The 17,515-nt window shown below is 35.8% G+C and overlaps 1 protein-coding gene across 5 annotated transcripts in view; it reads left to right on the top strand.

The window, feature by feature from the left end:
• The window catches only part of LOC150088826 (uncharacterized), a 518,204-nt gene that overhangs the window by 478,659 nt on the left and 22,030 nt on the right, over positions 1-17,515 (top strand). For all 5 annotated transcript variants that reach the window (XM_090369685.1, XM_090369682.1, XM_090369683.1 and 2 more), the window contains one exon: positions 799-1,541. In XM_090369685.1, coding sequence (XP_090225811.1) covers positions 799-1,541 — 743 coding nt within the window. The remainder of the gene's footprint in view (positions 1-798; positions 1,542-17,515) is intronic.

Genomic DNA, 17,515 nt, shown 5'->3' with positions numbered 1-17,515 from the left:
TAGATAGATAGAGAGGATATTATTGGGTAAAACAAAGGAATAGTGGGTTTGTTTATATATATATATATATATTTTTTTTGTGTGGAAATATTTTTGTTTTGATTTTTTAAGTTATGATTTTTTAATAATTTACTCTAGTTCTGGGGCAGTGAAGTCAAAATAAGAACAAATTAACATTTGAAAACATTTATGTAACAGAATCATTTTTTTTACCTAATAAAATCTTGCTGCTATCAGAAATTTGCTTTGTAGGGCCCATCCACATGCAGCAAGCACTTGTGAAAGTGTTAAGAGAGCAGCTTGTTAAAATGAAATTATTAGCAACTTGGAAAATTATATTTACTTGTTATTTCATGGACATGTACATTTGTAAAATATGTTATTTAAAATTCTTGAATTTGTAAAGTTCAAGAATTTTAAATAACAATGCTGTTTTGAAATTGTGCTAAAAATATGTATGAAGTATACTGAGGCAATTAATTTTCACTGTCTTGATTTAAAAAAGTGACAAGACTAATTTTTATTAATTTGTTGTTTCCATTTATTTGTTTCCATTAATTTGTTGGAAACAGTTAAAATAATTGTAAAAGAACATGATCCTGCATGAGGAATATATCTCATATTTTTTTACAACTTTCAAAGTTAGGATATGTTCTTTACATAGGATTGTCTTTTACACATTTATTTTTTAATTGTCTTGATTTTCACTTGTCTTTAATTTATAATACAGTAAAAACTATACTTAGTTTTTTATAGCTCCAGCAATTCTTTTTTTTTTCTCTTAATTTCTCGTTGCAGTAAATACTTTGCAGACTTTGCAGCCTGTACCTGCTCCTGTCAGTGGGACAAAACCCTCACTCAAACCTTGTGAAACTTCATGTAGTAGTGAAGCTCCAACAAGCAAGCCCTCAAGATTTAAAGTGATTCCCGTTTCAGAAAATATCCTTTTGCCACCACCATCAGAGTCTACAAATGTGATTAAGCAAGTAAACAGTGAATTGGTTGCCTTATCTGTTGCTACTTCATTTCCACCTACAACTTCTACCACTACTTCTACTACTGCTTGTACTAATAAAAAAGGAAGATTTCAAATAACAACCCTAGTAGATGACATTGCCTCTACTCCTCTCATTCAGCCAATTAGCACAAATGACATTCCTTCTGTTCATCCATTAGATGCCCACTCTATTTCTTGTGTTGAAGCAACTTTTCCTGCAAAACTTCTTACCACAACAGTTGTCCCACAGAAGCCAGTACCTCTTCCTGCGATTTCTCAACATCTCCCTTTGTATACTGAATCAAAACCCATATCTGTGCAAAGTACACTTAGTAGACCATTTGCTACTCAGACTCCTCCATTTATACCTATAGATCCTGTTCCATACTTACCTTCTCCAGCAGTAGTTCCATTTGCTGCTCCTCTACATAACCTTTCTGGTATTCCTTTAGCTCAAAACCTCAGCAAAGATGCAAATGCAAATATTATTCCATCTTTAATACCAAATCACCTTCAAGATAATGAAAGTCAGACTATTTTAATGGTGAGTTTTAATCCAAAGTTGTGTTTTATAGATTATTTTTTCTTTGATTTATGATATTTGTTCAACGCCATATGCTTTGTTATTTTATGTACCAGGTAGCTATAATTAAAATCCACTTACTCTGATGTCTGAAGAGCAAATAGTAATTGATAGAAAGTATTCATCTTTAGTAGGTACACTGTAATAAAGATGAGAATTATATATATATATAAAAAAAAAAAAAAAAAAACCTAGAATAAATAAATTAAATATTATTCCTGAAATTACTGCTATGAGAGCATGTGGAATTAATTCCAGATTAGGATAGCTGTTGACAGAGGTAGGTAGACTAGTGTTACTCTTTTTAAATAAGTTGGGGCATGTGATATTTGTAGTTTAATCTGATCTGAACTTAAGATATTAGTCCAGTTACATCTTATTTAAATAACAGTTAGCTGAGTCTTAAATAACAGTTAGCTGAGTCAAAAAGTTAGTTTAAGCAATGAATCATAAAAAAAAATGTACACATGTACATACATTTACATAAAATCAGTAATTTTCATCTGTATAGGTGATGAAATGTGACATTTTGCAGCATAGTCCCTCCATTTAAATGGAGGGACTATGATCATTGTTCACTGTTGAATTAGACTGTTGTTCATCGTAATGTAAAGCTGTATTTATGACATTTTTAGTGGTTTCTTGTAGGAAAGCATTATTGAATTCATTTTTGTAAGTCTTCTTGCTGTAAATCTTTGGAAATTTCAACTTGCCTGAAATTAGTTAACAAACTGTGTTCTTCTTTATCTTCTTGCAGTTCAGGGCTTTGTCAACCTAAGACTAAAGTTTTCTCCAAGATTTAGTAAATGTTCAGCTTGGAATTTCATATCAGTGATGACTTTTAACGATTCTTCTGTTTTTTACAAAATTGAACTCAAAGATTTTCACCTATGTTGTTTCTTCAGATTTTTTAGAACCCTTAATCTATAGGTTGGATCAAGGCTCTTACATTCTGTGGTAAAAGCATGGCCTTTATGTCCACTTCTTTGAGTTCCTCATAACTGGAATGTGAAGGAGCATTATCCAGAAAGAGAATAGCCTTTTCAGGTAAGATTATTTTCTTCAAGCGTTTCTTTAAAAAGTACAGCTTCATTAAAAAACAATTTTTTGAATAATTAAGAGTCCATTCCTGCTGATTTTTAATGTGGTAGTAAACTGGTAATGATGAACAATTTATATTTTTAAAAGCTCTAGGATTAGTCAATAAACCAACAACAAAAAGCAGCAATTTGTTAGTTCCAATTGCATTGCTGCTGGCTGCTACTGTGATTCTCTCTTTGGATTTTTTTGTATCTTTGTGTGGCAGGCTCGCCTTTTTTTTTTTTTTTCCATCAGTCTTTTTCTTAATTTAGAGTTATTATTCTCTAATCAATTTTTCTCTCTTTATAAATGACCTTGAATCTTCTGTAAATTTTTGATCAGCAGATAATCTCAACCTGTTAATACATGATTGCTATGACATTTTTTCCCTAATGTCCAAGCCATTCATCACTTGCTATAATGCTCTGCACTATCATTCTTTTTAGGGAATACCAAGGTTTTCTCTATGGTTTTGTGTTGTCTTTCTTACATAAACCATAGCTGTAATATAATGTCTGCTTTCTCTAATATTTGTTTCTTTAAAGTGAAGCAAGAACTTCACCCTTATGAAACAAACAGAGTACAAAATCCTTCAAGTTTATGATTTTTTTTCTTACATATTTTACTTTTGTTTCAATTACATATAATTCAAGTTCAGTTTTTTTAGAGACTCACTTTGTTGAGTCTTTCCAGTGCATCCAACTAATTTTTCATAGAAACAACTCAATATCTTTTCTCACTCATATTATATTAATTTTCATAATATTTAATTAAATTACATATTGTAATTAGAGTGACAAATTCTGGTGCAAATATGGTACAGAACAAACACACAACTGGCCTCTCAGGAAGCCTACAAGTAGACATAGTGTACTACACTAGCTGTAGTCATACTCGACCAGTGCCCATGGCACACTATAATGTTCTGTGAGCATCAGACAGATGTTTTAAACAAGGAAGGGGGAGCATCAATAAGCTGATGAGTTAGTTAAGCAGAGGTTGGTTAAAAGGGCTTCTATTGTAATTGGTTTCAAATCATTTCTGTGAAAAAAAAAATAAAAACAAAGTTTTCATTCGCTTTTTCAGACACCCTTAAATCCTATGGTGATACCATTTATTTGAATAGTTTATTTTAAATTAATTTTTAACATTAACACACATTCAATGAACTTTATTTCATTGAAGTCAATATTAACTTAACATTGCCTTTTTAATCAGTTTTTCAATTAACAATCATATTATTTTATCTCTGTCTGTTCTTTTGAAATAAATCAAAAGATTCAAAACAGCTTATTTTCAGGTTTTGCAAATTTTATTGTCACACAATGACAGTTTATTTATGCATTGTAAATCATATATGTCCTTTTCAAAAAAACAATAAAAATAAATATTTTAATGGTGAGTTTTAATCCAAAGTAGTGTTTTATAGGTTATTTTTTTCTTTGATTTATGATATTTGTTCACCACCATATGCTTTGTTATTTTATGTACCAGGTAGCTATAATTAAAATCCACTTATTCTGATGTCTGAAGAACAAATAGTAATTGATAGAAAGTATTCAAATTACTATTTGAGTATTCACAAACTCAGTGAATACTGAGTTTGTGAATACTCAAATACTTGTGAATTCATTTATTTCTTGTTTACAGCTAAATTTCATTTTAAAAACATATGTTCATTGCTGCCAGCTCTTCATATTTATGGTGGAGTATTGGTGTTTGACTCAGTTTAACCACATCATTGTATTAGAGTTGATACCATACAGGTTTTCCTTTTTGCAAAAAAATTACAACGTTGCAGCACCTTCCGATTCACCTGATTTGTCTTCTTGTGACTTCTTTTTATTTCCTCGACTAAAAGGAGTCATGAAAGGAATGCATTTTCAGTCAGTTTCTGAAATTCAGAGTAATGTAATGTGGGTATTAAAACAGATACCAGAAAGTACCAGAAATGTTATGATCAATGGATCCTACACTGGAATGCATGTGTACAGTCTGAAGGAGACTACTATGATGGCGATGGCCTCACATCTGTATAATTTTCAAAATAAAATTTTTAAATGAATTATTCTCGAAACTTTATTGTCACACCTTGTAGTTCCTGTTATTCCGATGGACTATCAAGTAGTCAGGAAGATTGAGATGCATCAGTTCTTTTTTCTCCACAAAGTGGCTGTGGACCCTGTTTCTCTCCTGTTGCGGTTCTGTTTTCTTTTTTTTTAGCTGAACAATCTTGTGCTTATAAGTCTGGTGAGGCTGAGATGGTTTGTTTCTAGTTGAGACATGCATTAGCTATCTGATGAGTCCACCTGCCTTAAACTCTATTTGTTCACTTTGATAGTGTTATGCAGTGCTTTTTTTGTAAAAAAAATAGGTGCCGGTACTCATTCTTTGCTATCAGGAAAAATTGAAAATTAAAATGATATGAAAAGAACTCTAAAAATTTTTTTTTTCCTGATATTGTTACTTTAGTAATAATGTTTTTGGAATAAGAACAACAAATTTACTACATTAACACAGTTTATTAAGCTTACATTTATTATTAAAGTACTGTATATAAAAAAAAAAGTAAAATGTGAGTAAAATAAGTAAATAACTCGGTCAACTTCTGAGTGCAGGGCACTCAGGATGAAGGGTCCACAGTCAAGAATGGTTGTTAGTGTATTATCTCAAATAGAGAGCTTTATGGTAACTGAAAACAGTTTACAGTACCCTGGCTTGGCCTAAAACTGAGGAACTAACAAAAACATTGTCTATTGAATCTTTCCAGTTGTTCTGAATGTTGGGAGAAGCGACTCCGACTTCTTCCTGAAGAAGCGATTAAAGTCTTGGGGGAGAAGCGACTGGCAGGTGAGAGCCATTCAAGACTCCGTGCAGACACCTCCCCACTACCGCCTCCTCAACACTGGCTCTCTGGGTACCTCCTTGCTGGGACGACTCCAGCTTTCAAAATTGTTAAAAAATACCTCTCGTCGCAAAATTTATAAATGACCTTTATAGAATTATTAACTTACTATTTAGCAACCTTTTTTGTCACCAAAAGGAGAGTTACTTAGTACAAAGGAGTGCACTATCATAGTGCAATACAAAAATTGTTTTTTTTTTTTTAATTTTAAGACAAAAAGTAAATGATAGATTTCAATCGGAATAGTTTTCCCTTGATAAGCATCGAATAACGCACGCATAGCTAATGTGATTTTTAAATTTTTAGCTCCATTAGCGATGGAAATAGAGGGGGGGGGTCACAAATTACTCACATTTTCCTGTCTGGTGCTGCCACTTAATTTTAAAAATATTTTAAAATTATATTTTAAACCTGCTCATTGAGTGCTTTCCTACGGTGTATAATAAGCTATAGGTTATCGACAACGTTTTTGTTCCCCCCCACATTTACCCCCCCCCATTTCTCAGACAAATTTTTGTTTACAATGATCAATATGGCATTGTGTTGGCCCACATTTGTGATGTACAAACCCATGCAAAATTTTGAGTCAATAGGTTGAGTGGTTCCAGAGATACAATGCTGTGTCAAAGGGATGGACGGACAGACAGACAAACAGACAACCGAGTGACGTTATAAAGGTCCTTCGTTAGACTACGGAGCCTAAAAATAATAAGTAAAAATAATTTCATAGTAAAATTTTTTTAAAATATTCCAAATTTTTATTAAGTTTTCATCTGACACCCTATGCCGATTTCTTTTCTTCTTCTTTGTGTGTCTTTTTCTGAATGATGTTTCCAAAGCAGCCACGAATCGACATATTTGCTTGATCGAAGCAGGTCAGTGGTGGACCAAAATTTAAGAAACAGTAGTGAAGAAACTGTTTTTATCATCAATGAAACTCTGGTTGGGCTGACGATGAGTCATTTGTGAAAATCCTCATTCACATTCACTCAATGAAATTGGTATCGTACTCAGAGCGTCCATCAAATGCTTCAATTCTTCCGAAACCATCTTTTCAATTAGGTATTCCCGAAATCCACGAATTATATCTCTTTCATTTAACTGTAACCTAATTGACAATTTTCTAACTTCATTTTCACCAAATGGCGACAATTCATGTTTAGAAGGTTTAATACCTTCGTTGTCCCCATTTTCCTTCTTTCGTCATTGATATTGTCACTAGTTCTTACATTTTAATTTTTTCTTTCTTTTTTTTTTTTTTAATTGTCCAAAATGTCTTTGTCATTTGGATATTCAGCTGCTGTGACCATGTAAACAGAGAGAGGGAAAATATTTTTATAACTTTAATAAAATCTAAAAAATAAATTTGCGACATAGATTTGTTACACATAAGTGTTGGGAATTTGCATTTTTTATATATAGCCTGAAAATAAAAAAGGGTAACATGAAAACAGAAACTTCCTTTTACATGTAACAAAATATGGAAAATGAAACACACATTTTTCTCAAATCACTCAAGTGCGGCCCTCAAAAGAAATCTAACTTTGAATATGGTCCCTGTACAGGAAAAGTTTGGACACCACTGTAGTAGAAGGTGGACCAGAGCCCATTGGGAATACCCCTTGATCTGCTCACTGTTGACCAGCATGACTTCTCCGTATGTGGGACAGGTGGTTGGATAGGTTTTACCAGGTACCACTAAGTTGTAGAATGGTAATCCCTTTAGCTCTCTCAATTCTTACTTAGCAGCAGCATTAATTTCCTAAGTTGCCTGAAGGCCAGAAGTGCGAACAGTACATACCCAGTTAAGTCTCTCCTAAGCAGTTCGTTATATGAAAATTTTCTTCTCTCAACAGAAACTATTTTAAATGCAACTTCCAAGGGGAATTAAAAAAAAAAAAGAAAGAAAAAAATTTCTACAAGAGGAGTTCGTTAAACAGAGGTCCAACTGAGTAATTTAGAATTCTAAAAATGGTTATAGAGTTTTATCTTAACAATAGACAGTGAAAAATGCAAATTGAGTTAAATAATTTTAAGCTTATTTGAATAGTAGGTAAACATGTGAAAAAATTTACGGAATATTACAAATTTCGAAGTGTACTGCATCCAAATGTCACACGTCACTGTTAATAAAGGTGCCAGTATGCCGTACCAATATGTACCATCCCAAAAAAAAAGCACTGGTGTTATGTATTAATGTAGTTGACTGTTTCCAATGCAGTCCCCTTAAGTAATATACTATTCCTTGAGCTTGAATTCTGTTCATGGATTTTTTCTGCTAACATCGGCAGCTCACTTTGTTCTTTGTCATTTGGGAAATGTGATTCTTGTACATTCCTGGATTGGGGAGGGCCATGTCAGCAATATATAATGTGTTTTTTCTGCATGCCAGCTATGTTTTTTTTTTTTCTCTTCAAATAGGTCTCTGGGGTTAAGAATATTTATATTCACAATAACTGTACAATCCTACACCATCCGTTATTAAATAAATTAGCATTGTGTTGTATTAAAATAATAACGATACAAATAAAATGAAATAAATAGAATGATATAATTACACTGAGTAAAACTGATTAAAAAAGGTAACTATTTATCAGTAGCAATAAAATAAATTACAATAAACAATGTAGATAAAACATAGGATAATAAAACCAATAAAAGCGCTAAAATACTGAAGTTTTCAGAGGCATCCGCCTCCTTTTTCAACAGTGAAGCTTATTGTATGGCAAATCCTTAAATATCAGCAGACTCACGGTTCATGGCACGTGTTTCTACAGGAGCATGGGCAGTTTCTCCCCATGTGCACTGGAACCGGAATTGCCTCGGGAGTGTGCCACGCGGAACCTCTCATCCCGTCCAAGAACCACAGCCTCGAAGAGGGGGATGAATGCAGATTCCCCTGTCTCTATTAATGGTATTGCTCTCAGAGAAGCAAATCCACAAGCTCTCGAGCCATTTGCGGTCCCAAAATCTATGTGCCCGGTCAATGATAACAGCTTCATCTGCTGGAAAGATTTGATGGTGCTCCTCCCCCTCCCAAAATGTTCTGCCACAGCAGACCTCCCATAATCTGCAGTCTTTATCACATTCATATGCTCCCCCAGACAATCCAGAAGATCTTCTGGGGGAACATACGACTTTCCTGCATAACTGCATTAACTAGATTAGACAGAAATGCAGTTATACTGCAATCACAGCATGGATTTGTTATGGAGCAATCTTGTCTGACCAATCTGATTGGATACTATGATGCAGTAACAAAGGAACTGGATGCAAAAAATACATTTGGTATCATATAGTTGGATTCTGGGGAACCTTTTGATATTGTTGCACCTAAAAGACTGCTGTATAAAATGGAGCAGTGTGTCATTAAGAGAAAGTTATTGCTATGGATAAAAGGAAGGTTGAGTGGGAGAAGCCTGAGATTGGTTATTAATGGGCACTGCTATTCTTGAACTAATGTTATTAGTGGATCCCACAGAATTCAGTGCTGAGTCCATTGTTGTTTTCTATATTTATTAATGATATTGATAAAAGTATGTTAGGTGTCAAGCTCCTGCAATGAGATCTAGAAAAATTAGGCAGATCGGCTGAGAAATGGCAATTGAAGTTTAACACTGACAAATGCAAGATACTGTATAAGGGTACAGTAATCACAGATTAACATACCCGCTGTGCTGTGTGGTACTACACTCAGGGTAGTACCAAAAATCTGTGGAAAAAAAAACCTGTGGGTAATTATGCAGTCAGATATGAAGTAATTATGCAGTCAGATATGAAGTTCTCTGAGCATTGCAAACTGGTTGCCAGGACAGCTCATGGGACTTTGTCAATGATATATACTTGAACTTTGCTAGCAGGAATAAAGAGGTGATTATCCCATTGTACAAGGCAATGGTTATGTCGCATGTGGAATACTGCATACAAGTCTGGAGGCCTCATTTTAGTAAGTATGAGATGTGCTGGTGAAAGTGCAGAGAAGGGCGATGAGATTGGTGAAAGGAATAAAAGGGTGGGCTTATGGGGCCCACACCCAGGGTCCTGAGCTGGAAGAATCATCATTCTTCTCTTTCTTGGTAATTCCTTCCTACTTCACTCTCTCTCTCAGGGTAACTCGGAAATTTTTTTTTGTCTGGTGCATCATAAGCCTCACGCTTCCTTGCACTATGTGGCTAATAATAATAATAATAATAATAATAATAATAAAAAGATTCTGAAAATTGCAATATCTGGAGACTTAGACACCTGCAAGGTGATCTGATTGAGGTGTTTAATGCGTAGAATGGATTGAGCTCGTGATTAGTATTAGTAATGGCCGCATGGTGCAAGAAAGCCTATGGCTTATGCTGCACCGGCCAAAAAAATAAAAAATAAAATAAAATAAATAAATAAATAATAATAATTAGTAAAAGAAAAGGAAATTAAACCTATCATCCCATGCGCTTCCCTGACCCGAAGGTACTATCCAGATGACCTTTGAATTTCTCCAAACTGTCAGCCTCTACCACCCATGTAGGCAACTTATTCCAGTAATTTATAACTCGCTGGCTAAAATAAAACTTTCTGCAGTCCAATCTAAACATTTCCCCCTGTAACTTGAATTTGTCCCCTAGTTCTAGCATCATTTATAATCTTGAAAAATCCATCCTCATTCATTTTACTGATGCCTCTCAGAGCCTTAAACACCTCAATCAAATCTCCTCTAAGGTGTCTACTTTCCAAACTCTGCAACCCACATATTCGAAGTCTTTCTTCATAAGGACACCCTCTTGCCTATCTCACCAAGCGAGTTACCCGTCTTTGAACCCTTTCAAGAAGCTTGATGTCTTTCTTTAGGTGCGGTCTCCATACTTGAACACAGAATTCCAAGTGTGGTCTAACATAAGCCTTATATAATGGGATTATCACGTCCCTATCTCTACTTGCAAAAGTTCGAAAGATCATCGATAGGACACCATGGGCCTTCCTTGCAACCTGTTTACAATGCTCAGAGAATTTCATGTCTGACCGTATCGTAACACTCAAGTCCCTTTCCTCCAGTACTGGGTTTAGTTTAACTCCCCCAAGTGAATAAGTTATTTTGGGATTACTGTTTCCCAGGTGTAATACCTTACACTTTGTTGGATTAAAGCATAGCTGCCATTTTTCTGACCATTCCTGAAGTCTATCTAGGTCTCTCTGAAGAAGCTCAGCTTGACAGTGATCATTAACTACTCTACCAATTTTAACATAATTTGCAAACTTAGACATCACGCCCTCTATCCCTTCATTGATGTTGTTTATGAAAATTAAAAACAACAGTGGTCCTAATACTGATCCTTGGGGAACCCCACTTCTTACATCAACCCAATCTGAGGAATAGCCATTTATCACAACCCTCTGCCTCCTGCCGTGAAGCCATCCTGCTATCCATCTAAGGATTTTCCCAGTGATTCCAACCTATTCCAGCTTATAAAGCAACCACTCATGTGGGACTGAGTCAAAAACTTTGCTGAAATCCAAATAAACAATGTCGAAATTATTCCCTAAATCCAACTTGTGAGTGACCCTTTCAAAATAGCGAACCAGATTTGTTAAACATGATTTTCCCTTTATAAAACCATGCTGAGTATCCTTGAGAATTTCAATTCAATCCAAATGATCCTGAATTCCACTCTTGATCATTGCTCCATGATTTTCCCTACCACTGAAGTCAGACTGACAGGTCGATAATTTCCCAGTTCACTCTTAGAGCCACCCTTATATATGGGAGATACATTGGCACTTTTCCAATCCAAGGGAATCTCCCCAGAGTCTAGTGATGCTCGCATAATTAGCCTCAATGGTTCAATGCACTCACTTGCCGCCTCCCTTAAGATTATAGGGTATATTCCACCAACTCCAGGAGCCTTACTGGCCTGTAGGCTCAAAAGTTTTTTCATTAAATAATCTTACGAAATTTCAATATCATTAATTACATATTTTTCAACTTCACTCCCACAATTTCCCATTGCCACAAAAGGTTTTTCATTTGTAAATATCGATGCAAAATGACTGTTGATTTCATCTGCAACGGCAGCTGGTGTATTTAATACTATCCCCTTTTCCTTACATAAAGGTCCGATCTGGTTTGTCCTGCTCTTCTTGGAATTTAGATATGTGAAGAATTCCTTATCCCCCCTCTTTGCTCTGTTTGCTAGTGATTTCTCATAAACTGCCTTTGCCTGTCAAACCTTTTCTGTGGTTCTATTACAGATCACCTTGTAGCTGTTATAGGCTTCAGTACTTTTTATTGCTCTGTAACTTTTCCATGCCATCTTTTTCTGCTCAAGTAATGTGGCAGCTTCACTATTCATCCAACTTGGAACCCTCCTTGTGGAGTATTTTTTTTAATGGTATATATGCATTCAAGGCATCTGTGATTGTTTTAAAAGCATATCACAGTTCAAATGTATTCATTCTCTGCACAATATCTACCCAGTTAATAGAGGCCATCTAGTACCTTAAGGCATCATCGTAATTTCCTTTTCTGAAATTAAAACCCATTCCTTTGCCTTTTACTGCTGCTACCTCTCATCATCATCCACTGTAGAACTCCGCAATCACTTCCTGCTACTGGTTCCTCTACTGTCAGCCCTGTTATGTCATCTGATTCATGGGTGATGATGAGGTCTAGGATATTCTTTTCTCTGGTACTTTCCCTGACATGTTGATACAAATAACAGTCATCTAGTTGATTTAAAAAATTTTTGTTCCCCGTGTCGAGTTTCCTTCCCATTTGCTCCAATCAATTAGAGTCAAATTGAAATCACCCATAATAAGCCATTGATGCTTACTTGCCCATTCCATTTGCATGTAGAGGCTTTCGTCATAATCTTCACAATCACCTGGTCTGTAGATTACTCCTACTCGCATTATACCTTTGTTTCCAACTATCTCGCACCATACAGATTCTGTACTAGCATGTGAAACGTCTGAATCCGGGAAAGCTATCGTTGCACTCAGGCTGCTTCTGATAAGAAGCATTACCCCACCATCCCTTCTATCTACCCTATCCATCCTAAGTACATTATACAAGCCATACTGAAACTCATCATCCCCAATTTCCGGGTGGCACCACGTTTCCGTAAGCCCTATTATGCCCGCATTACTTGTTTTAACCAGCAGTTCGAATTCACTCATTTTATTAACGACACTTCTAACGTTACTAAAATGTTTAGTAGTTTTTTAGAAGTTTTTTAGGCTCTCTTCCCTGGCATTAGCTACCCGCTCACTTCAAACGTTTCTGTCCCCAGAACATCTAGATAATATATCCAGTTGGGGTAACAGATAAGAACTCTTGAAGTATGTGCAAGAGTTACTTTGACCAATATTATCAGATAAACGTGTGTCAGTATTACCCCCCCCCCCCTAGCAGTTTCCCTGAACCTTTAAGGTATCCTCAATAATACTAGCAAAAACTTTTGCACCACCTTTGTTTAAGTGTATCCCGTCTCTACAAAACAAATTCCTTCTACGTACAAGTGTGGGCCAAGCTGATAGAAATTTCCCCCCTAAAGCCTTGCAGACTCATTCAAGTCTTGAGTTAATCCACAAGACTTTTAACATATAATCCCTCCTATCGTGTCTGGGCAGAATTGTAGACACATAGACATTGTGGCCTAGCTCGCGGCATTTCCTCAGCATGGTCTTGTATTTTTCCAACAAATCGCCAGATCGTGTATGTTTAATATCATTAGTCCCCACATGAATAATAATATTCTCTTTACCCCCCTTAAAATCTGACAATCTGTTGGTGACATCATTAATAGTTGCTCCCAGCAGACATACCCTGGTTCTACTCCACATATCCTTATTACAAAAAATATTCCCCGTATCCCTGACAATGGAGTCTCCTAATAAAACAATGTCCTTTTTAACCAGAGTAGTTTGCACTTGGTTTTTCTGTTTTGAGGCCCGAATCAGGTGTGCATCACTTGGTAGATTGTTGGAGTCTTGAGTCCCTGACCAGCTCCCAGATGCATTATTCTCGAGGGCAAGCACCTGTTTTTTCAGGAACTCAAATTGTTCCATCAGTGCACCAAATTGTAATTTAAGATCGGTGCACTCCTTACGTTGATCACAAAGAAAAGAATCCCCAGGTGAGCTATGATTAGTCACCAGGTCGACCTTGGAAATCATTTCACAGGTTCCGCAACGGATTAAATCATGACTCACCCGTAAATCGCCATCGGCTATTTCTGTGTGAGTCACAATACCCTGTGACATGTTTAAGGCAGATCTCGTAACTACCATTATAAAATTAGCTAAATATCAATGAAAATTAACTTTAAAAAATTATATCTGCAATATTATTAAAATCAAACTGTTACAGGAAAACCTATAACAAAATAATCCAAACAATATCTAAATAAATCAAATATTTAAAAGTACTAATCAACAATCCACTTAACTGAGGAGCTCTGATGAAGCGCATCTGCTCACCTCGAATGCTAACACTGGTGAACCTCTGGGTATTCTTCCTCTTGCTCAGACTACATACAAGGGAGGGTAAATTCAACTTGATGAAGGATGGTAACAGGATAGCTGTGTTGGGGTTTTACCTTCAACCAGTGGGTGGTTGGTTGTTGGAAGAAATTTCCATCTGTTGTTGTTGTGAAAGTGGGTAGTTTGAAAATTCAAGGAAGAACTAGCCAAATTGTTGGAGGGATGTGGAATTTTTTTTTTTTTTTTTTTTGTTGATGTTATAAGCTTGCTTTCTTGTATTATATACTAATACTACTAAATCTATAGAAAAACTGTAATCACAAGGTTTTGAGGAAATTTACCATTTCTTCTTCAACATTGTGAAAAAATAGCATAAATTTACTCAATGCTTTATGATTTTAGTTTTCTGTTATTGTAGTTTTAAGTTGTTACTATATCAAAGTTGTCCATTGTATTTGCCATGATTCCAACCACAGAAGTACTTTTTGCAGAAAAGATAGACATTATTCTTCAAATAACCAGGGCCAATAGTTACTAAGGTTAAAATGAGGTGGTGTTACATTATAGAGAAATACTACCAATAATCCTGTCATTGATGAAATATGTCTGAAACAATTACATAAAACATTGCATTATATGATCTGTGTCAGATCACATATAGAAAATGCATTCATGCTGTTAGTGAAATGATAGAGGTAGCCAGAAATTGACCAGTAGTATTATTAGTAATGGAAAATGGTACAAGGAAGCAAACTTATAAAGCATCAGCCAGAAAAAATCTACCCACCTCATCTGTCCATTCCCTCTAATAATGTCTAATTCTTCCTTTACTCACTTTCACAACACCACATGAAGTTAATTCAACAATCAATTAATCTCTGGCTGAAAGCAAATCTGCATACATCTATCCTGCAACCATCCTGGCGCCTCCATAGCCAGGTGGGCAGGAGCAGCAGTGCATAGCAGATGCGTCTTGATCAGACCAGGGTTCGAGCCCATGACCACCAAATACGGAGGATGTGGAAAGGTCAGGAAATGACCACCGCATATCTCCGGAGCAATATGGCCTTAGTTGCTAATGCTCCTAAAAATCAAATAACAATAACAATAGCAACCATTCTATTTCAATGTAAGTTTATGGTGTGTGTGTGTGTGTGTGTGTGTGTGTGTGTGTGTGTGTGTGTGTGTGTGTGTGTGTGTGTGTGCGTGCGTGCGTGTGTGTGTGTGTGTGCGTGTGTGTGTGTGTGTGTGTGTGTGCGTGTGTGTGTGTGTGTGTGTGTGTGTGTGTGCGCGCGTGTGTATGTGTGTTGTTTTTCAAGAAAGAGTGAGAATACCATCATTAAGTTTACTCAATCAATTGAAGCCTTAAATGCTTCAATCTGGTCTCCTCACAAATGCCTAGTTTCCAAGAAATGCAATTTTAAGAAGTCTTAATGTGATAAGAGTTCCCCTTGTGTTTTTATCTAATTTGGTTACTCTTCTCTGCACCTGTTGAAAGAGATTCATATCTTTCTTAACATAAGGCTTTCAAACCTGTATGCAGCACTCAAAATGTGACCTTATACAATGAGATAAACTTCCTTATCCCTTCTGGCAAAGTTCCTGTATGTCATTAAGAGAACCCTATGGGCTGTACTAGCAAAGAACTTACTGTTGAACCATACAATTATCCCTAAGTCTTTTTTATTCTCTACCACCTTGAGTGTAGTACCACTTAATCGTTGTTATTCTGGGATTACATACCAATTATACAGTACCTTGCATTTACTAATGTTAAATCGCAGTTGCCACTTTTCAGCCCATCTGCCTAATTTATATAGGTCTTGCTGCAGTTATGCCTTGATTCCTGTCATTAACCACCCTACCAACCTTGGTATCATCTGCAAATTTAGACAATATGCTTGATATACCTTCATCAATATCATTAATAAATACTGTGAACAGTGAGGGGCCCCAGTGTTGAACCCTAAGGGGCTCCACTAATAACATTAGTCCAAAGAGAGCAGTGTTCATGTATAACCACCCTCTGTCTTCTCCCAGTCAATGATCCCACTATCCATTACAGTAACTTTCTCCTAATGCCACACTGCTCCAATTTGTATTGCAGTCTTCTAGTGGAACAGTGTCAAAAGCTTTGCTGAAATCTAAATATTCAATGATAAAAATTATTGTTTGCATCCAGTTCTTTTGTTATTGTGTCATAGTAGCTAATCAGTTTGGTGAGACAGGATCCCTCCCTTAACAAATCCATCCTGTGGTTTCTGTATAATTCCAATCCTGCTTGCTAATCCTGCAGTACTTCTTTAACCAATGACTCTTATTTTCCCTAGAACAGAAATCAAGCTTATGGGTCTATAACTGCTCATATTGCCCTTTGATCACCCACTGTATATGAGAGAGACATTTACACACCTCAAATCTATAGGAACCTTCTCTGAATCCATGGTTTCATAATTATGGCCAAAGAAGATCTGCTTACCTCTTTTTCTGCTGCTGCTTTAATATAATTGGATATATCCCATTCACCCAGGTGCCCTGTTTACTTTTAGCTTCAGCAATTTCTCTTCCACTTTCTTCTCAGTTATTAAAAAAAGTCATTTAACTCCCAGTTATAATTTGTTGTAGTACTTCTGGTGTTCCCTCCCTAAAAAGTTCTTCCCACAAGAATGTAGATGCAAAATATTAATTTAATTTGTCAGCAACCTGAACAGGTTCATCAGTAGTTATGCCTTTCATGTCTAGTTGGCCAATCTTGTTCATCTATTTCCTTCTAGTGTTAACATTAACAAATAATTCATTTGTCACCTTTCTTTCCATTCTTAAACAAGGACTTCTCATAATCTACCTTAGCTTGCCTAACCCTCCTAATGTCCTGACTGCAGATCAGTTTTTACTTACTTATAGATTTCCATGTTGCCTGCTAATTTATAAACCTCCCACACATCTCTGCTACTGTTCTCAATCAGTTCACCTGGGAGATGCCTCCATAGCCAGGTGGGAAGGAGCAGTAGTGCGTAGAACACATTTCTTGCTTAGACCGGGGTTTGAGCCCGTCACCACCAAATACGGAGGATGTGGAAAGGTCAAGCGAATGACCACCGCATATTCCCAGAACAGTATGGCCTTAGTTGCTAATACTCCTAAAAACCAAATAACAAACAAACAACAAACAGTTCACCTTATATTCATTTAGGTATAAATTTTGAACACTATATCTTTGTTGGTATTAAAAGCTTAGTAGGTTCTATAATTACTTCCCTGAATGTCTCTCATTTAGAATTTGTTGTTGGTAACATTAGTTTTTCTCACTGAATAAAACTGTCTAAGACCATTATAGTCACCTTTATGAAAGCAAAAGCCCTGTCCTTTACCCTTGACAGTAATTATATTTTTAATTAATAATTAACAGAGCAGCAATGGCTCAATACATTTTACATTATAAGTAAATTAGTTTAGAAATGGAAGATTTACCTCTGTGATGTCT

The sequence above is a fragment of the Mastigoproctus giganteus genome, chromosome 3, assembly GCF_048544385.1.
Source record: "Mastigoproctus giganteus isolate SK-2022 chromosome 3, ASM4854438v1, whole genome shotgun sequence".
Taxonomy (NCBI): domain Eukaryota; kingdom Metazoa; phylum Arthropoda; class Arachnida; order Uropygi; family Thelyphonidae; genus Mastigoproctus; species Mastigoproctus giganteus.
The sequence above is the reverse complement of the archived record's forward strand: the minus strand, read 5'-3'. Positions and strand labels throughout refer to the sequence as shown.